The sequence below is a fragment of the Nycticebus coucang genome, chromosome 17, assembly GCF_027406575.1.
Source record: "Nycticebus coucang isolate mNycCou1 chromosome 17, mNycCou1.pri, whole genome shotgun sequence".
NCBI lineage: Eukaryota > Metazoa > Chordata > Mammalia > Primates > Lorisidae > Nycticebus > Nycticebus coucang.
Window position 1 is genome coordinate 3,689,774 of NC_069796.1, and position 23,125 is coordinate 3,712,898.

The window sequence follows — 23,125 nt, forward strand, 5'->3', positions numbered from 1 at the left end:
AAAATGGCAGAAAATATTTGCAAGTTATACCACCGATAAAGGTATAATAACCAGAATCCACAGAGAACTGAAACGTATTAGCAAGAAAAGAACACGTGATCCCATCTCAGGGTGGGCAAGGGACTTGAAGAGAAACTTCTCTAAAGAAGACAGACGCACGATCTAAAAACTCATGAAAAAGAGCTCATCATCCTTAATCATCAGAGAAATGCAAATCAAAACTACTTTGAGATATCGCCTAACCCCAGTAAGAGTAGCCCACATAACAAAATCCCCAAACCAGAGATGTTGGCGTGGATGTGGAGAAAAGGGCACACTTCTACACTGCTGGTGGGAATGCACACTAATATGTTCCTTCTGGAAGGATGTTTGGAGAATACTTAGAAACCTAAAAATAGACCTGCCATTCGATCCTATAATTCCTTTACTAGGTTTATACCCAGAAGATCAAAAATCACAATATAACAAAGACATCTGTACCAGAATGTTTATTACAGCCCAATTCATAATTGCTAAGTCATGGAAGAAGCCCAAGTGCCCATCAACCCACGAATGGACTAGCAAATTGTGGTACATGTATACTATGGAATATTACACAGCCTTAAAGAAAGATGGAGACTTTACCTCTTTCATTTTTACATAGATGGAGCTGGAACATATTCTTCTTAGCAAAGTATCTCAGGAATGGAAGAAAAAGTATCCAATGTATTCAGCCCTACTATGAAGCTAAATTGTGGCTTTTACATGAAGGCTATAGCCCAACTATGGCACAAGACCAAGGGGAAGGGGCCAAGGAAAGGGAAGGGAGGGGGGATTAGGGTGGAGGGAGGGTAATGGGTGGGGCCACACCTACGGTGCATCTTGGAATGGGTACAGGTGAAACTTACTAAAGGCAGAATACAAATGTCTACATACAATAACTAGGAAAATACCATGAAGGCTGCGTTGAACAGTTTGATTTGAATGTTTCTGTTGTATATGAAACCAGCACATTGTACCCCTTGATTGCACTAATGTACTGCTATGATTTAACAATAAAAAAAAAAATTCCAAGCTGTAGTTGAGCCATTCACCCAGGGGCCTGCCATATACCTTAGCTTGGGTCTGTTAGGTGCGAGCTCACCAATCCCTCTCCCTCCTCAGCTCTCTCCCCATCGCCTTCTCCCTCTCCCTGAATTGAGTTTAATTGTGTAGTATTTTTTTCTAGTTTCATATTAGTATTGAGCACACTGTTTTTCCATTCTTGTGATACTTTACTTAGGAGGATGTTCTCCAGATCCATCCAGATAAATACAAAAGATGTAAAGTCTCCATCCTTCTTTATGGCTGAGAAGAAGCCCATAGTGCACATACATTATAGTTTATTTGTCCATTCGTGAGTTGATGGGCACTTGGGTTGTTTGTACATCTTGGTGTTTGTGAACTGAGCTGTAATAAACAATCTAGTGCAAATGTCCTTATGGTAAAACGATTTTTTTTCTTACGGGTAGATGTCTAGTAATGAGATTGCAGGATCAAATAGAAGGTCTACTTTCAGCTCTTTGAGGATTCTCCATACTTCTGTTCAGAGAGGCTGTATTAGTTTGCAGTCCCATCAGCAGTGTGTAAATGCTCCCCCTTTCCACATCCACCAGCATCTGCAGTGGTGAGACTTTGTGACGTGGGCTGTTCTTACTGGGGTTAAGTGATACACCAAGGGGTTTTGAAGGTGCACAATTTTTAAGTAGAGAGAAACCCAGATGATCTCTACCCATGTAGGTCGAGTCTGTTGATTCTGGGAGGGTGCAGTAACAAACAGGAAATATGCATTCATAATGAGCACAGCCCCCGTCTGTGTTGGGTGTGGAACAATTACAGCACACACTTCACTGCCTGTGGATTTCCATTGAGGAACTGGAGCACCCAGGTGAACAGAAGCCCATTCTCCTTCAATTGCAATTTTATCACTAAGTAGTCTTTATGTTAATATATTTTATGGTGGAAAAATGACCATTTAGATAAGAGACTAATACTAGGAAAGAAAAGAATAATTTGAAATAATGTTGATTTCTTTCATGTACTACGTAAAAATGTTAAAGAAAGAACAACCACGTATAATATTACATTTTAAGACCAATTTTTATTCATTATATGTGCTTCTCTAATTAACATTTGGGGCATTTGTAAAGTGATTCAGGAAAATAAATATTGAATTTTGCAAGTGGCAAAGATGGTCAAAACTAAATTTTCCCATTTTTGAACCAAAAGCATCAAGTTGTTCTACTCTCTTTGTATACGCGTCTAAAATGTTGCCTTTTGACTAACAATACTAGAAAGATCACTTGTAACTGGTTTTATAAATAGGATAACTAAAGATGTTCAGAAAAGAGCCTTAGGAAAACTTTCAGGGTCCCTAAGTTCCAGAGGTGATCCTTCCACTCTCCTGTCACCTGGAACTCAGCAGCCAACCTCACCTTACTGAACCAGCTCTTCTTTTTCAACCGTAGAGGCCAGGCTTTTACTAGTTACGATGACTTCCTTACCAGCAGTAGTTTAATTCAGATTTTGTATATTTCTTTCTTTCATAGTCTGACACCTACTTCTGCATGTCAATGCGTTTGCCAGTGGACGAGGAAGCCTTCGTGAGTAAGTATTAATTGGTGGTGTGTCTGTCCCGTGACTGGCGGGGATTGAGAAGGTTGGGAGGATGGAGGGCTGGAAGTTCAAGAGAAGGCAGCTATTTGATGTCAGTGAAAGTTATTTGTGAGGATTATGAGCACATTAATCTTTCACTGTCAGTTTCTAAAATGCATTGACCGTGCCTAATGCTGAATCAAACCTGAGAAAGCCACGGAGAGACAAGATTGCAAACCGTATCCAGAGAGTCCTTGTGTGAGACGGCGGTTAAGGGGCTGCATGCAGATGTGGATGCTGCTGATGCCGTGAGGCCCCGTTTGTATAGTATTGGCTTTCTGTCTGTGGCAGGATGCTTAATTCCACTTCACTCAACAGACTGTTTATTTACCTGCTGGTTCCTGCTGTAAATTGACTGCACTCAGGATCAACACTGGCAAATCTAAGATTTTACCTGTCTGATGGGCAGATGGATAGGAAGGAAAGGAGGAAGTGAGTGAGAAAAGCGTAGGAGGAAGGGGGATGGAAAGGGGAGAAAGGAGAGATAGGAAGGAAGGAGGACAGGAGGAAAAGAAGGGAGAAGCAGCATTCATCCTGTTGTTTATGGTAGTACAGAGGAAGAGAGCCCTTACGCGACAGGCCCTTCCCCAGTGAGACTTTAAATCAGACAGAGACAGGACAAAGCACCATCTGTTTCAGACTGGGTTGTTTTAATTTAAACATCCCTTAGGACTGACTTTTAACAGGTTAGGCAAGAGATTTGATGGGCAAATTACTTGTGGATTTGCTTTTTTCCACGTCACTTTTCTGGTTTAAGATGTTGATTTTGGAGAGAAAGTGATGGCAATGCGAGGCATACGTTGGGCCCTTGAAACTAATCTTCAAGTGGGCTGTCTGCAACAGCTGTTCTGTGCGTTGTGAGATGTGCACCGTAGCCTTGGGGTGGCCTGACAGTGAGTCTTCATGAGGTGTTTCCCCCAGGAATAGACCCTACACACCTGCAAAGCCAGAGCACTGTGCGTGCGTTTTTTCCCCACATACTTTGGTGGCAATCACAACAGAAGAAACAACCTTAACAGTACTCTCGACAGAATTGGCTCCATAGTTGATTCTTAAGAATAAAAAATTAGACCATGAAAAGTTGAGTATTGCCAGACTGTTGGTTTTATAATATTTGAACATTTACACCTCCACCCCCTGCAAAAGTTAGGAAGGACGACCGTGCTGTCAGATCCTGAACTGAATAACTTTAAAGGCAAAATAATTCAAGTTTCTAATTATGGTGTTTGAGTAATTTGAAATATGATTTAGAGTATAAATTCATAATAAACATATTGACAGTAAAGCTTTCTTTAATTTCATTTCCATATATTTGGCCACCTGGGAGAAAATACTATTTATTCATAAATGGAATTTTGCATATTTTTTTCTACAAATGTATATTTTGTTTGTTCAGGGGTGGTCTTGATGCACCCTGGCTACTCTGCACACCTGTGTACAGGTAGCAGCCACGTGTCATGGCCATGCCACAGATCTCACAGTAATAGGTCACTGTGTTGTTTGTGGAGGTTGGGGTAGCATATGATTTTGGAACTGGTGACTCCAAGGACTATAAATATATGTCCTGAGTGTGTTACTGCTCACCCAATGTAAATGTTTACTTTCACATAATTTAAAATGGAAAAGTACAAGTGAATATATTCAGTGAAGTGGAACATTCACTGGAAAACACATAAAGTCTGTATGAGAACTGTTTCCACTTTTTCATAGGCCACGCTCTTCTCTTCTGAGATTAAAGTATCCAGGTTCTAAGGTCTTTAAGAAGTCTTTTAAGCTTTAATAACTATTTTCAGTATTTCTTCCTTTCTCTGTTGTTGGGGGAATTGCGTGTCTATTAGAGATTTCCTCACTTCAGTGTGAGTCCCTTAACTCTCCTGCCCAGGTGATTTGTGGTCATCATTGTTTATATAAACCAGCAGCCATGGGTGTTTAGATCTAGACAGATTAGAACTGGAAATTTGAAAACCAAAGTCATCATTCATGTAAGGAGATAACTAAAAGAAATGCTGTGTATTATCTCATTCTTTCTTAGGACAACTCTGCAGATAGAGTGCCACATTTTATAACCAGAGAAACAGAGACAGGAGCATCTACGTCTGTGAATTCAGAGGTGTTAGTATAATAGTTTGTATGGAATTCTTTTTTAAAATAATCATTAGACCACTACCATCAGCATGGCCTGCCAGTGTTCACTGAAGGCCTGCTCCTAAGATAATTAAAGCTAAGCATATTTTAGCCATTTTTCAGAAGAAAAAACAGAAAGTTAGAGAATTTAAGATTCTGCCCAAGCTTTTTAATAGTTATGTGTTAACCTAGTTGTATGTATTGAAATTGGAACCGATTTGAGTGTGGGGGTAGTGACACCAATTTCCTAAGTGTATAGGTGTAGCTGCAGTGTAACAATGGCGCGACTCTGTGCTCCTGGTAACAAATGCAATTCTCCTGCACTCTGCTACTGGAAACACTCTGAACAATTCTAAAAAAATAAAATGAAATAAATCTTAAACCATCTTACAAAATAAATCCCAGCACATATGCAAATTTAAAGATTTGCAGAAGGAAAAGGGCTTGGATATAGAGCTTGTATGTTGGGAAAGTGGTCACATTGCTTTTCCACACTCCCAAAGTGAAGGTGTTACTTGTCGGATGACCAAGGCTTTTCCATTCTAAGATATTCTGATAACATAAAGAATGAGAGGAGAGCAGGGACCTATTGATAAGCTCTCTCCTGACTGACATGTGCGGGGGTGTACAGTGCACCCCCAGGAGGAGGCGCTCAAGGGTCTCAACTACAGCTGGAACTTTACCTTAGAAAAACAAACCTAATCATTTGTACCTTCATAATCATATGAATTTTAAAAAAGAATTAAAAAAAAAAAAGAATGAAGAACTTTACCTTAGAAAAACAAACCTAATCATTTGTACCTTCATAATCATATGAATTTTAAAAAAGAATTAAAAAAAAAAAAGAATGAAGCTTCAGTCTTTCTGTGGACAGTCCCAAATTCTAGATGCCTTATCCTAAGATTAGATAGGTTTGGAAATGAAAAACTAGACTCATTGTACTTTGTTCATTCTTTTTTAAAATTTTTACTTTTTGATATCCATTGTATTTATTAGTTAGACACTCAATAATGTTGTGCCTTCTTTTTTCATTATCTGTGTCTCTTAAAATTTCTGAATCCCAATAGGATGTAGGGCACAGGAGGTACTAGAGACTCAATAATTGCTGCTGAATATAGAAATGAACAGTAAAAAGTGTTTGGTTGTTTTGGCCAATTTTCTACCTCAGTATTTGAAATAGTAGAAAAATTACCTTTTTGCCTTAAATTTTATATGTATATATTTTTAATTTTGGAATAATGTAAGGGTACACATGATTGGCTTACATGGTTTGTATTTTTGGCTTTAATGTAAGAAATCATTGAGTTGTGTTTTTTTTTTAAGAAAATACACTTGTTCATTAATTCAGCAAACTTTTAAAATTCTGCTGTGAGCCAGTAATTGGGTGAGACAATGGGGATGTGAAGGGTGACACAAGGTCTGGGAAGACACACCCTCGCAGAATTCTAGAAGGCAAGAAGGAAAGTGTTAAAACATGTAAAAAAGGACTTTCCCCTTTTCTACAAATTTCTGAAGAAAATTGTAAAAGGCAGACTGCAATTCACATTGCTTATCAGACTAAAACAAATTTCCTTGATGGTATTAAACCTTGAAATTGGGTTTGAATAACTTACAATGTTGGCTTTTTGTTCATGTGGCTGGTAACATAACCCATTTCAAACATACTTCATAATTCTGAGAAAATAGAATCACAGTTGTCCTGGATTCATATGTGTGTGTGCCTGTTATATACATGTATGGACATACTGTCTGCATGAGGTGTTTAGATGTTTATCTTGAATCATCAAATACAAATTAAAGTAGGTTTGGGGGAAACACTATAATAGCGATGAGGATAATTTTCATATTTTGAACAAAATCATAGCTTTCCCTAGAGCTTTGCTTTTGTTGATTGTTTTAGTAAGAAATCACAGAATTGGAAAGGGTGAAGGTCTGATCAAATCTGCGTTTGACCAGTGGACTACGGTGCTGTCTGAAAGGTGTTTCACAGACACTCAGAGAATTGGCTTTGACAGCAGCCCAGTCAGCCAGGAAATTTGACTGTCATTTCCACCCACTGGCTCTCCCTCACATGGGTGACCTGCAAATAAATGTGTCTCTTCCTGGGTGAATGATGGCAGGTCCCTATCTGTCAAATTTCACAATAGAAATGAAATAGAAGCCACTGAATTTAGAAATAGATTCAATTCACCTAATGATTCATTGTTTTTTGTTTTCTTGGGATTCTCTCTTGAATACGAAACAATTTCTGCTGCAGAATTGCATTGTTAGATTTGAAGATTTCCACATGTGAACTTTCTTAAAGCACATGATCAAGTGACGCTGGGATACTCTGAGACCTGCAGGAGCATTCTAATTTTGATCTTGCCAATGGGTCACTAGGTAGTGTGACTATGAAGAATAAGGCCAGGGAGGGGACAGTCCTCATATACCCATATTTTATGACTTAGACAACAGTAAACGGAAGAATATTATGTGTGTGTGAGTGTGGGTGTAATATGTCTACACGTGTGTGAATCCTCATCTCCAAGCAATCACTCTGTCACCTTTTTGCTTTTAATTTGTGGCCTGAGGATCCTTTCCCTTCTCTTTTCAAATAGAATTTTTTTCTAAAGACCAGTGAGCAGTGCCTGTCTCCCACGTGACTATTGAGTTCCCTCCAGCAGGCAACCTAGAAAGTTCTTCTAGTTTAGTAAAAGCCACTAGGAAAAAGTCATTATCAGTAGTACAAATGAGACACACATACGCGAGGTCTCTGCAGATAAAGTTTGCTTTGTCATATCGCCAGGGAAAAGTTGTTGCCATACATCCTATTTCAGAATCTCGGAGTATTTACTGAGCGTATTCTATCCTTCGATCACCAAACACCCATGTTTCCAACATGACAACCTCCAACAGATCCCAGGCTTTTCTGAGACAATAAAAAATGGTAGAAGGGGAGCAGGATCCATGTTATTATACTTTATTGAGTGGAAAGTTAGAAATGTCTTTAACTGGGTACACCACACCCAGTGGTCACCCAAAGTAACCAACATGTCAACTTTGCACTTTAGTGCAGAGATGTCAGAAGGACCCTCTCCTATGCCCAGTACAGTGGCCAGTTCAGGAAGCCAGGTCTGAATCACATCCAATGTGTAGATGTCCATCAGTGATGGGAGCTTCGTGGGGCTTTGACGGTGGTTCTGAAATAGCCATTTTGGTGGTTCCAGTAGGAAATCCCTCAGTGAGCTCTAAAAAGATGACGAGAAACTGCTTAGTCAGAGAAAATTTCGTGAGGGAGGTTGATCTGGACCTGGGACGATGGCCTATTTGCCTATGTAGAGCAGCAGAGAATATTCCAGTGCCCAGGAGTGTTAGCGAGAAGGAACTCACAGGACAGACAGGTCCTCTAGGGCTGGAAGGCATGAGCTCAGAGCCAGGCCGTAGGTGTTCAAACAGTGACCAGTCTCCAGCAGCGTGGCCAGCCACTCCACCTCTCTCTCCTCAAGGTTGATCTGTTTGGGAGGACACAGAGCAGACTCACTGGGTCACTGTAAGGAGTGAGTGAGTGCCCAGCAGGGGATGGGCCCTCGGTCACTATTACTTATAATGATTAAGTGAGGTGAGCTGCTGGGTCAGAGTGAAGAGTGGATGTGAGGGTTGCCAGGTTGGAAATGTGGTGAGTTAAGAGCCTGGGGCAATATTATGCCTGGCCTTAGAAGCAGAATATGGATTTCACTGTGTAGGACATTAATAGGGGGAGACTATTACAGGAATATGTCACAAAAACAGGGCTTAATGAAGCTTGTGCTACTTTATCTGTATAGCTCAATGGATAAAAATCTATTGATTCTTTAGTTGACTCTGGTCTATACCATAACTTTCATCTGGAAAGATACACTATCTAGAAGTTTAGTTCTTCCCTGTGTTAAAATTCCTTTATGTAGAGGCAAAGATTATCACCTTTCACAGGCCACACACAGCACAGGCTTGCTCGGGTGCCTTATTTCTTGGTTAATTTGGCAACGGCAGCTTAACCACGTATGTGGTCCTCATAAACCACAGTAAGGAAACAGTGTACATCATCATCCATGCTAGCAAGAAGTAACGGCGATGTCACTGTTCAGCTTTCTGACTGGAAATGGTGGCATCGCTTTGTGGTCCTGGAGGAAGCTGGCAGGGGGCTGTGTAACATGCCAGGGCCGCGGCTGTTAACAGGCGGCGAGGGGACTGCGCTCCTGTGAGCTCTGCAGCTGTCTGGACCTTTCTGGCTCAGCTACATGATTATGAGCTTTTAAGGTGATCAGACCTGACACTTAAATCACAATTTAGAGGATTACTACCTTTAGTTACTTTGAGAAGTTTTTGAAGTATAGTCTTCATTTTGAAAATAAAGAAATATTAGTCGTAAGACTTGAGGGCCTGCACTTTTTCTTTTTTTCATGGTATCTCTATCACATTATTATTTGTTGACATTACACCTTCCCAGGTATCTCGTTACTGAATACAGGTGGAAAGCAAAGCAGTGTTAGAATAGTGAGTCTCTGTCAGAAAGGGTATCATCAGTAGATCATTTAACACGCCTGCTTCAGACCTCAGCAACGAAAGGATTTTGAGTGATAAGTTAAAATCACAGCACGTGCTACAGAATTCTGGCCTTCCCTTATAATAAAACAACTCTAAAATATCAACTGAATTTTACCTCTAGGAACTTTTTTTTTTTTATTAAATCATAGCTGTGTACATTAATGTGATCATGGGGCACCATACTTGGGTTTTATAAACCGTTTGACACATTTTCATCACACTGGTTAACATAGCCTTCCTGGCATTTTCTTAGTTATTGTGTTAAGACATTTACATTCTACATTTACTAAGTTTCACATATACCCTTATAAGATGCACCGCAGGTGTAATCCCACCAATCACCCTCCCTCCGCCCACCTCCCCCCTCCCACTCTTCCCTTTCCCCCTTCCCCCTATTGTTAGGTTATAACTGGGTTATAGCTTTCATGTGAAAGCCATAAATTAGTTTCATAGTAGGGCTGAGAACATTGGGTACTTTTTCTTCCATTCTTGAGATACTTTACTAAGAAGAATATGTTCCAGCTCCATCCATGTAAACATGAACGAGGTAAACTCTCCATCTTTCTTTAAGGCTGCTTAATATTCCATGGTGTACATATACCACAATTTATTAATCCATTCATGGATCGATGGGCACTTGGGCTTTTCCCATGACTTAGCAATTATGAATTGGACTGCAGTAAACAATCTGGTAAAAATATTTTTATTATGATGTGATTTTTGGTCTTCTGGGTATATGCCTAGTAGAGGAATTATAGGATTGAATGGCAGGTCTATTTTTAGATCTCTAAGTGTTCTCCAAACATCTTTCCAAAAGGAATGTATTAAATTGCATTCCCACCAGCAGTGTAGAAGTGTTCCCTTTTCTCCACATCCACGCCAACATCTCTGGTCTTGGGATTTTGTGATATGGGCTAATCTTACTGGAGTTAGATGATATCTCAAGGTAGTTTTGATTTGCATTTCTCTGATGATTAAAGATAATGAGCATTTTTTTCATATGTCTGTAGGTCATGCACCTGTCTTCTTCAGAGAAGTTTCTCTTCAAGTCCCTTGCCCAGCCTGCGATGGGATCACTTGTTCTTTTCTTGCTTATACATTTGGGTTCTCTGTGGATTCTGGTTATTAAACCTTCGTCGGAGACATAACCTGCAAATATCTTCTCCCATTCTGAGGGCTGTTTGCTCGCTTTACTTACTGTGTTCTTGGCTGTGCAGAAGCTTTTTAGTTTGATCAGGTCCCAGTAGTGTATTTTTGAAGCTGCTTCAATTGCCTGGGGGGTCCTCCTCATAAAATACTCACCCAGACCGATTACTTCAAGGGTTTTCCCTTCACTCTCTTGTAGTATTTTTATAGTTTCATGTCTTAAATTTAAATCTTTCATCCAGTGAGAGTCTATCTTAGTTAATGGTGAAAGATATGGATCCAGTTTCAGCCTTCTACAGGTTGCCAGCCAGTTCACCCAGCACCATTTGTTAAATAGGGATTCTTTCCCCCACTGAATGTTTTTAATTGGCTTGTCAAAGATCAAATAACGGTAAGAAGCTGGATTCATCTCTTGGTTCTCTATTCTGTTCCAGACATCTAATTCTCTGTTTTTGTGCCAATACCATGCTGTTTTGATCACTATGGATTTATAGCATAGTCTCAGGTCTGGTAGCGTGATTCCTCCTGCTTTGTTTTTATTTCTGAGTAATGTCTTGGCTATTTGAGTTTTTTTCTGATTCCATATAAAATGAAGTATTATTTTTTCAAGATCTTTAAAGTATGACAATGGAGCTTTAATAGGGATTGCATTAAAATTGTATATTGCTTTGGGTAGTATGGACATTTTAACAATGTTGATTCTGCCCAGCCATGAGCATGGTATGTTTTTCCATTTGTTAACATTTTCAGCTATTTGTTTTCTTAGAGTTTCATAATTCTCTTTATGGAGATCTTTCACATCCTTTGTTAGATAAACTCCCAAATATTTCATCTTCTTTGGTACTATGGTGAATGGAATAGAGTCCTTAACTGTTTTTTCAGCATGACTATTGTTGGTATATATAAAGGCTACCGATTTATGAATGTTGATTTTGTAACCTGAGACGCTACTGTATTCCTTGATAACTTCTAAGAGTTTTGTAGTAGAGTACCTAGTGTTTTCCAGATATACTATCATATCATCTGCAAAGAGCAAAAGTTTGATCTCTTCTGACCCTATATGGATACCCTTGATCGCCTTTTCTTCCCTAATTGTGGTGGCTAAAACTTCCGTTACAATGTTAGAAAGCAATGGAGACAATGGGCAACCTTGTCTGGTTCCTGATCTCAGTGGAAATGATTCCAATTTAACTCCATTCAATATGATATTGGCTGTGGGTTTGCTGTAGATGGCCTCTATTAGTTTAAGAAGTGTCCCTTCTACACCAATTTTCTTAAGTGTTCTGATCATGAAGGGATGCTGCATATTACCAAAAGCTTTTTCTGCGTCAATTGAGAGAATCATACGGTCCTTATTTTTTAGTTTATGTGCTGAATGATATTTATAGATTTACGTATATTGAACCAGCCTTGAGACCCTGGAATAAATCCCACTTGGTCATAGTGTATAATTTTTTTGATGTGTTGTTAGATTCTGTTTGTTAGGATCTTATTGAGTATTTTAGCATCAATATTCATTAGTGATATTGGTCTATAATTTTCTTTTCTTCTTGGGTCTTTTCCTGGTTTGAGGATCAAGGTGATGTTTGCTTCATAGCATGTGTTTGGTAGTATTCCTTCTTTTCTATGTTTTGGAAGAGGTTTAGTAATATAGGTACTAGTTTTTCTTTAAAGGTTTGGTAGAATTCTGACGTAAAGCCATCTGGTCCCGGGCTTTTCTTTTTAGGGAGATTTTGTATAGTTGATGCTATTTCAGAACTTGATATAGGCCTGTTCAACATTTCCACTTCATTCTGGCTAAGTCTTGGTAGGTGGCATACTTCCAGGTATTGGTCAATTTCTTTCAGATTTTCATATTTCTGAGAGTAGAGTTTCTTGTAGTATTCATTAAGGATTTTTTGAATTTCTGAGGGGACTGTTATTTTATCGTTACCATTTCTGATTGATGAAATTCGAGATTTTACTTTTTTTCCTGGTTAGGTTGACAAAAGGTTTATCTATTTTATTGATCTTTTCAAAAAACCAACTTTTGGATTTATTGATCTGTTGTATAATTCTTTTGTTGATTTCAATTTCATTTAATTCTGCTCTGATTTTGGTTACTTCTTTTCTTCTGCTGGGTTTGGGGTTGGAGTGTTCTTCCTTCTCCAGTTGCTTGAGATGTCCCATTAAGTTGTTAACTTCCTCTCTTTCCGTTCTCTTGAGGAAGGCTTGCAGTGCTATGAATTTCCCTTTTAGGACTGCCTTTGTGGTATCCCAGAGGTTCTGATAATTCATGTCTTCATTGTTGTTTTGTTCCAAAAATTTGGCAATTTCCTTCTTAATCTCATCTCTGACCCAGCTATCATTTAGAATAAGGTTATTTAATTTCCATGTTTTTGAATGAGTATGCAGATTCCTGTTGTTACTGAGTTCGACTTTTATTCCCTGGTGGTCTGAGAAGATGCAAGGAATAATTTCTATTCCTTTAAATTTACTGAGGTTAGACTTGTGACCTAAGATGTGATCAATTTTGGAGTATGTTCTGTGGGCTGATGAGAAGTTTGTGCATTCAGTTTTGTTGGGATGAAATGTTCTGTAGATGTCTGCTAATTCCAAATGTTGGATGGTTAGGTTTAAATCTAAAATTTCTTTGCTTGGCTTCTTATTGGAGGATCTATCCAACACTGCCAAAGGAGTGTTGAAATCTCCAACTATTATGGAGCTGGAGGAAATCAAGTTGCTCATGTCTGTTAGAGTTTCTCTTATAAATTGAGGTGCATTCTGATTGGGTGCATAGACATAAATAATTGAAATCACATCATATTGAGTATTACCCTTAACAAATATGAAGTGACCATTCTTATCCTTCCTTAACTTTTGTTGTTTTAAAACCTATTGTATCTGCAAATAGAATTTCAACACCTCCTTTTTTCTGATTACCATTTGCCTGAAATATGGACGACCATCCTTTCACCCTGAGTCTATATTTATCTTTTAAGGTAAGATGTGACTCTTGTATGCAGCAAATATCTGGCCTGAGTTTTTGTATCCAGTCAATTAACCTGTGCCTCTTTAGAGGACAGTTTAAGCTGTTCACATTAATGGAGAATATTGATAAGTCTGGTAAAAATTGGGGTATCGAGTTTTTCAAAAGTCCAGGGGACATTTTTAATCCTTTCACCACTGTGGAAGTTGGAGTATGATCAAATGTTTCTGAGTGAGTTTACTTTTGTGTAGAGGATTGGGCTGGTCATTATGGAGGATAGGTCTGAGAATATCCTGAACAGCTGATTTGGTTATGGCAATTTTCTTCAACATACGAACGTCATTAAAGTATTTAATTTCTCCATCATAAATGAAACTCAGTTTAGCTGGATACAGGATCCGGGGTTGAAAGTTATTTTGCGTTAGGAGATTAAAAGTGGATGACCACCGTCTTCTGGCTTGAAAAGTTTCATCAGAGAGATCTGCAGTCATTCTAATATTCTTCCCTTTGTAGGTAATGGATTTCTTACATCTGGCTGCTTTCAGAATTTTCTTCTTCATATTAACTTTAGTGAAGTTAATTATGATATGCCTGGAGGATGTCTTATTCGGATTGAGTCATGCTGGGCTTATAAAACTGTCTGCTATCTGAATTTCAGAATCTCTTGGCATGTCTGGAAAATTCTCTTTCATAACTTCATGGAGAAGGGCCTCTGTGCTTTCCGAGGCCACTTTATCACTTTCAGGGATTCCAATGAGGTGGATATTAGCCTTCTTCAAATTATCCCAGAGCTCTCTGAGAGAATGATCTGTTTTTGCTCTCCATTTCTCTTCCTATTTGAGAGTTTGGGAGCATTCAAAGGCTTTGTCTTCAATGTCAGAAATCCTTTCTTCTGCTTGCCCCACTCTTTTACTGAGGGATTCCAGTGTATTTTTCAGATTTTGAGGGCTGCAAATTTTTGCTTCAGTGTGTCAAAATCTTTGGTGGTTTTGTCTTTAAATTCAGTAAATTCTTGAGACAACTTTTGAATTTCTCCTCGAATTTGTAATTCCAACTTTTGAATTGCTGCTCGAATTTCTAATTCCAAATTTTCCTCCATTCTATTAATCTTGTTTGCAATCCAAATTCTGAATTCAATTTCTGACATCTCAGCCAGCTGTTTATAAAAGGGATCTTCAGTTACATCTGTTATATCTTTCCTTGGGGGGAGGGTTGATCTATTCTGGCTATTCATCATACCAGAGTTTTTCCGCTGATTCCACCCCATGAGTGTTTTACACCATTTGATATTTCCCCTGGAGCTTTGTCGAGGACCCGTACAGTGCTATGGCCTGAGAAACTGGGGACCTGTTTGGTGTGGTGGGGCTAAGTGGTTCTGTCTTGTTTGCAGCTGGTCTCTGTTCAACCCTAGTGAAACAGTTACTCTGGGTTGAAGTCTCAGCTGTGGAGAAATACCAGCAATTAAGTCACCCCACCCCCCACAGGCAACAATTGGAAAATGAAAATCATACCTTCCTACAACCACACACCCAGGGCACCACATGAATTGTCCTTGGGTGATTGTGTCAGTTCCAAAGTCCAAATCAATTGTCTCAGTCAGCACCTGTCTCAGATGGGAGAGTTTAAAAGGTCTCTGGCAACTGGATCGCAGGGGTCTGGTGACTACTCAGATATGGCTTGCTCCGGTGCTCTGTGGAGTCAGGAGGACCCACCCTGCAAATAGATCAGTCTGGGAAGGTTGATGCCTCCTCCCCCACCTTGCACCTCTGTCACAACCAGTCACTGATAGCCCAGCAGGGCTGTGACCCAGTTGCTTATAGTGAACAGATACTCCAGGGGTTCGCACCTGCCTGAATCATAAGGAAATCTATTTCTGCTTAGCCAGGCCCCTGCACTCTGCCTCTATCTAGCAGGGGGAGGTGAGGCCTGACAACCTCAGGTGCTTGATGGAGGCTGGGGGTGGGGGTGTTCACTCAGTTCCAGCCCCACCCCTGATTGCTGTTACTGACAGAACAGAACAGAACAACTTTGCGGGAATTTGTTTCTGTCCCTGCTAAATTCCCCTGCAGAAGAGAAGCTGTTTTGAGTTCCCAGAGCCTGCGCCTCAGGCCCTGTCTTTGCTCCTGCAGTTTGTATTCAGTTACCTGTCAGTTCTAGCCTCCTGTCTTCCTTTGTCTGTAGGCTGACGATCCCTGAGGGCCGGGTGCATCTTAGGCTCAGTAGCAGTCCTCTAGGTCAGATCCACCCTGGGAACTTCCCGGCTCTGCACATGCGTTTCTAGTTCCCATGCTCCACCCCAGCCGGTACCGCCTCAGGCAAACCCTTTATTCACGGGGCCTGCGTTTCCATCCCAGATCTGTTCTGTGGTGGTTGCCACCTGAGTAGATGCCTGGCCTCCTCTGGTTGCCCAGGGATACAGGGGTTGTGGCTTCGGAATATCTGGGAGTGAGCCCTATTGTTGCCAAAAGATGGCTGCTGCTCTACACCTTGGGGCACCACCACTATTGGTGTGGTTCCCTCTCAGCCAACCATCCTCCCCTCACTCTCATGCCGCAGAGTCAGCACTGACCAGGTGCAGTTTAGGCCCTATCCACACCCCTCAAGTAATCACCCAAGAATTTGGACTCCTGGGGGACAGGCCTCCAGACCTCAGAGTGAGAGTGGAAGGGAGTGCTTGGAGCTAGGAGTTGTAGGTAGAGAATGTATACAGTTTTTTACAGTTTTATGCCTGGCAGGAGAATGCCATGGCACCCTAGTAGGGGAGGTAGGTCCAGTTTTTAGAGGGTCTCTCCCGTGGAATGTAGTGGGAGGACCTTTGAACTCTGCTCGTTTGTTTGTGGGGCACTCCAAGCCGTTCTCATGGGGGAGGGGACTCCCATCCACTTGGTGATGGATTTTGTACCTTTTGTTTGTATCCTTGGGGTCACAGCTCGCCTCAGCAGGGTTGATGTGTGTTCTTCAACCTTCTCTCTTGGTGTAGCTCTAATCCACCAGGTTACTTGCTAAATTTCTGTCTTTTAACTCTCCTTCTGTATGGGAGCCTCTGTGGAAAGCTGGCTTTAGTCAGCCATCTTGTCTCCGCCCCCAGGAACTCCTATTATAAATTCATTTTTAAGAAAAACTTGTGTTTACTATGTGCATTTAAAGGAGCAATATGATCCCAAGTTAACAAAGATCAGTTGACTAGACTCAGAGTATGTTCTCATAGCCAAAAATATTCAGCCACTAAAAATTCTGACTACGATCAAAATCACCTGTGATTGACTGGTGACACTTTCAGAAGATATACTTCGTTAGAATGACCTCTGGACATGTGACTGAGATATTGATGATGGAAGGATAGTGCCTGATCTAGGATTGGCCCTAAGCCTGTGTATTTTTACCAAGCTCCATAGCTAAGGAGGATGTACAGCCCAGAGTGATAAAGCCCCATTGAAGAAAATTATTTAATAACCTGAAAATAGTGTGCAAAATAAGTTGTTTACAGTATCTAATTCCACTGGGAAGAAAAGAGAAACAAAGTTAGAAATACTTATCTTGAAATATATATACAGGTAACAGTTCTAGAATGCCAAAGTTCTTGAGATCCAAACTTAAATTTCTAAGGCAGTTCATTTTTATTCAATGGGTTAATTATCCGTGGTCTGTAGTATTCCTCTAATGAATATCTTTAGCTAAAAGTAATACCCCTGCTATTTCTGATGGTAATTTAGGGCTGGCCATATAGACATGGGCATCTCCAAAATCTCTGGTTCCTCCACGTAGGGGTCTGCCTTCTTAGAATCTCTCCATGTCCTGAGTCTGGGACAAAACTCAGAACTCAACAGGCAGATCTGGGTGTCCACTTGGAAAGGGAACATGCAGAGAAAGCCAAGTGCTAAATGGAATTCTCTCCCAGGCCACATCTTGGAGAATTTTATGGCCCTGATTGTAGTTTGATGTTAGCTAAAAGAGGCCGTAAATTCCAAATAAGTTCATGCCGTTAAGACAAATTTTGCTTAGAACTCTAGAAATTAGACCTAAGTATCTCTCTGCTCCATTTGTCACCACTTTCAAGTCTTTCCTTTCAGGTTATGTTATCCTTTGAGAAATACTCCAACGTATGCACTTTTCGAGTCATCATATATCCTTTAATTAGTATGTATGACTCGCTGTTTCTGGAGTCTCAGTCCTCCACGGATATTTAATTCCCCAATGTTACTAGCCTGTAAAATATTCACTGAAATTACACAGTTTCCATTGAGACTGACACACTGTTTCCACGTAAGCAACTGTCATCTTATTGAGTTAGAAGAGTTGGTGGCTCTTTTCATTGTATTGGGTATGATGTTCCCTCAGGTTCTCCCGAGGATGTGTTTTGCCCATCCCGAGGCTGCCATGGTTTATTCTGCCTGACAGAATCACACATTTAAATGCAGTTGTTTTCATTAGTATCCTCTGACTCTCTTCCTCTTGGATCCAGGATTTCTTTTGTATATGATGGGAGAGAAGAAAAAAGGAGAAATTTGTTTTAAGGTGTGATCTTAAAGTATTTTTCCATATTGTTTTGTGTTGCCTGAAATTTCCTGAACAGTCATATGTGAGCCTCGTGCCCAGCAGAACTTATTCTTATTCACTGTGGGGCGGGGTCTCATTTTTCAAAGCCGAGCATGAAAAGTGGAAACGGAACAAAGCCAGGAAATGAACCTGTCTGGGGGAGCTTCCCCCGCCAGCTCCGCACCAGCAGGGCAGCAGGCCCTTCAGTGAAATTTCCTCAGCCCTGCTTTAAGGCATCAACTATTTGTTTTAAATTTACTTTTTGCTGTGACATTCCTTTTGCTGGAGGTATTTTTTCTTTTCAACATGCAAAGAATTGTACCTTGAGCCATCATTTTATAAATATTTAGTTATCATACTTTAGGAAAAAGGGAAAAAATGGTTCCTTGTTTGTTTTTGTTGTCACTAATTTACTTAGCATGTGAATGAGACCTTGAGCTTCTGTAGGAGTGAGAGTCAGGGAGAGTAAGTGTTTGTGAGAGAGGACTTGGAAGAATTTTCTTTCACTATGTCTTAAAGACGTAGATTTCTCATTTTAGTAAAGAAAATTAAACACCTACCTGGTACGATTTCAATGTGGAGCAAACAAGTGATATTTAAAATAGTATGTCAAATGAGAAAACAATTAAGAAAATGGTTGCCAAAACCATTCCTTTACAAAGAAGATTAGAACATTGTCTTGCATGAGGAAGGACCCAGGCAATCTGTTTTCTTTCCTTCCTAATGAACAGCTGCAGACAGCTGGTCTACTTTTGGTTCCCTGTGGTCCAGGATGAAGAAGGGAAGGAGAGGAGGAGAAGGGAGAGGGTAGGTGGAGGGAGGACAATGGGTGGGACCTCACCTATGGTGTATAATGCAAGGGTCCAGGTCAAATCTATTAAGAATAGAGTATAAATGTCATAACACAATAATTAAGTGAGGTGAAGGCTGTGTTAACCAGTTTGATGTAAGCATTCCAAATTGGATATAAAATCAGCACATTGTACCACATAAATGCAATAATGTATACTGTTGTGATTTAATAAAAAAATTTAAAAGAAGAAAAGCTGTAGAGCTTATATGCTGTTGCCTTTATGATCTATTCCTCGTCCCACACATCGCCTCCCTGTCCGTACCTAAATATTTTTCTTATTAATATTTCATTTTGTGAAATTACTAATAGCTCTCTTTTTCTAAAAAGGTTTTTGCTCTGTTTCACAGCAGCACACACACAGTATTAATACAAAAAAGGTATTTTTGGCATCTCTTAGACAGACCCTGACACTCAGGACCTCCCCTAGAGCTCTGTCCTGAGCCTCCCCTGTGACTCCTGCCTTCCCTCGGGGGGACTTTGTTCACTCTCACAGCCTCAGATTTGAGTGTTTCCCAAATATCTGATTTTCTGCCCTCTTTCTTGAACACAAGCCACGCAATTCCAAGCGTCTGCTGGATGGTTCCACCTGGATTTTTAGCTGATGCCTGAAAATTACATTATTTTGTAAGAGTTTAATGCTTGGAATAAACTACACTTAGCCATGTCTGCTTATTACCAAAATTCCCAGAATGATTCACACATGGAAAATCTATCCACCCATAATAAACTAATCTAAGGGGAGGAAATTGTGTAATCATTGACACAGTTTCTAGAAAACCAGAAGAGTGCTTTGGGGTAGATTGGCGGAGAATTACAGTATTAAAAAAAAAAAAAAAAAGAGGTGGGGGGGATAGAGTCAGACAAAAAAGTTATAGATGTCCATAAGCAATCTGATAAAAATGAATGTGGCTACAAACTGTATCACATACTAATCTAAACTTAAGGTAAAAGAAAGACAAAGAAATATCAGGTACTTCTGCCCCAGGGAATATTCAGTTTCACTTCAATCAGGAAAGATCCTTCCTGGGATACTGGAAAGGAGGAAGAAATCCTGCTCCCCACTTGAGAGTGGTCTGCAGAGATGGAGCCCTCTGGTCTCTGTTTCCATAGTAGTCTGCAGAGATGGAGCCCTCTGCTCTCTGTCTGCCTAGTGTCTGCAGAGATGGAGCCCTCTGCTCTCTGTCTCCCTAGTGTCTGCAGAGACGGAGCCCTCTGCTGTCTGTCTCCCTAGTGTCTGCAGAGACGGAGCCCTCTGCTCTCTGTCTCCCTAGTGTCTGCAGAGACGGGGCCCTCTGCTGTCTGTCTCCCTAGTGTCTGCAGAGACGGGGCCCTCTGCTGTCTGTCTCCCTAGTGTCTGCAGAGACGGGGCCCTCTGCTCTCTGTCTCCCTAGTGTCTGCAGAGATGGGGCCCTCTGCTCTCTGTCTCCCTAGTGTCTGCAGAGACGGGGCCCTCTGCTCTCTGTCTCCCTAGTGTCTGCAGAGACGGGGCCCTCTGCTCTCTGTCTCCCTAGTGTCTGCAGAGACGGGGCCCTCTGCTCTCTGTCTCCCTAGTGTCTGCAGAGACGGGGCCCTCTGCTCTCTGTCTCCCTAGTGTCTGCAGATTCAGGGCCCTCTGCTCTCTGTCTCCCTAGTGTCTGCAGAGACGGGGCCCTCTGCTGTCTGTCTCCCTAGTGTCTGCAGAGACGGGGCCCTCTGCTGTCTGTCTCCCTAGTGTCTGCAGAGACGGGGCCCTCTGCTCTCTGTCTCCCTAGTGTCTGCAGAGACGGGGCCCTCTGCTCTCTGTCTCCCTAATGTCTGCAGAGACGGAGCCCTCTGCTCTCTGTCTCCCTTGTGGTCTGCAGAGACGGGGCCCTCTGCTCTCTGTCTCCCTAGTGTCTGCAGAGACGGAGCCCTCTGCTCTCTGTCTCCCTAGTGTCTGCAGAGACGGAGCCCTCTGCTGTCTGTCTCCCTAGTGTCTGCAGAGACGGAGCCCTCTGCTGTCTGTCTCCCTAGTGTCTGCAGAGACGGGGCCCTCTGCTCTCTGTCTCCCTAGTGTCTGCAGATATGGAGCCCTCTGCTCTCTGTCTCCCTAGTGTCTGCAGATTCGGGGCCCTCTGCTCTCTGTCTCCCTAGTGTCTGCAGATTCGGGGCCCTCTGCTCTCTGTCTCCCTAGTGTCTGCAGAGACGGGGCCCTCTGCTCTCTGTCTCCCTAGTGTCTGCAGAGATGGAGCCCTCTGCTCTCTGTTTCCCTTGTGGTCTGCAGAGATGGAGCCCTCTGCTCTCTGTCTCCCTAATGTCTGCAGAGACGGAGCCCTCTGCTCTCTGTCTCCCTAGTGTCTGCAGAGACGGGGCCCTCTGCTCTCTGTCTCCCTAATGTCTGCAGAGACGGAGCCCTCTGCTCTCTGTCTCCCTTGTGGTCTGCAGAGACGGGGCCCTCTGCTCTCTGTCTCCCTAGTGTCTGCAGAGACGGAGCCCTCTGCTCTCTGTCTCCCTAGTGTCTGCAGAGATGGAGCCCTCTGCTCTCTGTTTTCCTAGTGTCTGCAGAGACGGAGCCCTCTGCTCTCTGTCTCCCTTGTGGTCTGCAGAGACGGGGCCCTCTGCTCTCTGTCTCCCTAGTGTCTGCAGAGACGGAGCCCTCTGCTCTCTGTCTCCCTAGTGTCTGCAGAGATGGAACCCTCTGCTCTCTGTTTTCCTAGTGTCTGCAGAGATGGAGCCCTCTGCTCTCTGTTTCCCTTGTGGTCTGCAGAGATGGAGCCCTCTGCTCTCTGTTTCCCTTGTGGTCTGCAGAGATGGAGCCCTCTGCTCTCCCATCTCCCTTGCTGGGAGTCTTAGGCCTCCTAATAATAGGATTTTTATGAACTGTGAACTGTTGTAACTTCCAATTGCTTCTCACCTTTCAAAGCATCGTCTTCAGTCCCTTAGGCTTATTATATTCTTTGGTAACAAAAAACGAAGTCTCAACATACATCCAGTCCACTTTTCCAGCCATTCTGCCTTTGTTAGTATCTGAAATGGTGGTATAAAAATCTCAAGAGTTGATTTTTACTCTTTAAGTTCTTATTTTTAGTGCAGTAAGTAAAAGCTTTTTATTTTCTCTGAAAATAAGACATCAAGAAGGCACATAACAGGTCCCGTGTGTTTTCTGATCGACCACCCTTTGCAAGTCATGAGGCCACAGTTTCTGTAGAACAATTTTTTAATTTTATAAATACTCACATTTCAGATATGTATTCCAGCAATAAGTAAAGTTTTATTCATTTTTTCTGTCAGACCTACCAAAATAGCTGGAAGTTTTGCAAATACCTGAGGCTTGAGATGGTTTTAGGTGAGTTAGAATTTTGTGTGGGCAGGTGACTTGTAACCCACCACGGCACACTGGCAACATTTTGAAGGATGAGCCAGACACACCCCAGGAGAGGGAACACATGGATAACAATATTATTTTATTTTATTTTTTCTCTGTATTAGTGCTATGCTGGTCTCAGTTTATTTTAACGTTTTTCAACTGCTATTATTAGAAGAAAAAGAGAAATGACTGACCTGAGTTTCAATATTCCTTTAACAAATATGCTATGCTCACTCAGGAAGGTAATTCTAAGTTTTCTGGACTTTTGTAAAGATACATTTTCCACTTTTGTTTTTCTTTCCTGGTTAATCGTTTTCCTATATGCATCCTAGTGACTATAGTAATGTTGTTATTTTAAGATGGTAATAAATTAGTGCTGTGGATTTTTTTGCTCATTTTTGACTACTCACTGTGGCTTCTGTTTCCCTGCAATGCTTGCAGCACTTCATAATCCTCAGCACTCCACTAAGATCTGGGAAAAAATATATTGTGAACACGTAGCTTGGAGCATTCATTTTATACTTCCATAATACCCCCGCAACTGTGAAAGGAATCTTCCATTAAAAAAATATGTGTGTGTGTAACGTTCAGCCTATTCTTTTCTTTTTGCTATATAATAGTTTATTATCCACTAAATTAAATTACCAAGTCATATTCATCTTAAAGAATAAAGTACTTCACCTAACCAGGGCATTCTATCTTGGGAATGTGGAAACTCTTCCTTGTACAGGTATTCAAACTGTTGGATGGTATGGTCTTTGTGACACTGACGCCCGGAGAGGTATAACTTGTATTCACTTTCATGAATCGTTTCTTGTTTGTCTTTTTCTTAACAGTTGACTTCAAACCTCGGGCCAGCATGGACACTGTCCATCATATGTTGCTTTTTGGATGTAACATGCCTTCCTCCACCGGAAGTTACTGGTAAGGCTAC

At 41.3% G+C, this 23,125-nt stretch overlaps 1 protein-coding gene across 8 annotated transcripts in view; it reads left to right on the forward strand.

Moving 5' to 3' along the window:
- Positions 1-23,125, forward strand: part of PAM (peptidylglycine alpha-amidating monooxygenase) — a 282,185-nt gene that overhangs the window by 150,695 nt on the left and 108,365 nt on the right. For all 8 annotated transcript variants that reach the window (XM_053566346.1, XM_053566342.1, XM_053566345.1 and 5 more), the window contains 2 exons: positions 2,568-2,625; positions 23,028-23,115. In XM_053566346.1, the coding sequence (XP_053422321.1) occupies positions 2,568-2,625; positions 23,028-23,115 (146 nt within the window). The remainder of the gene's footprint in view (positions 1-2,567; positions 2,626-23,027; positions 23,116-23,125) is intronic.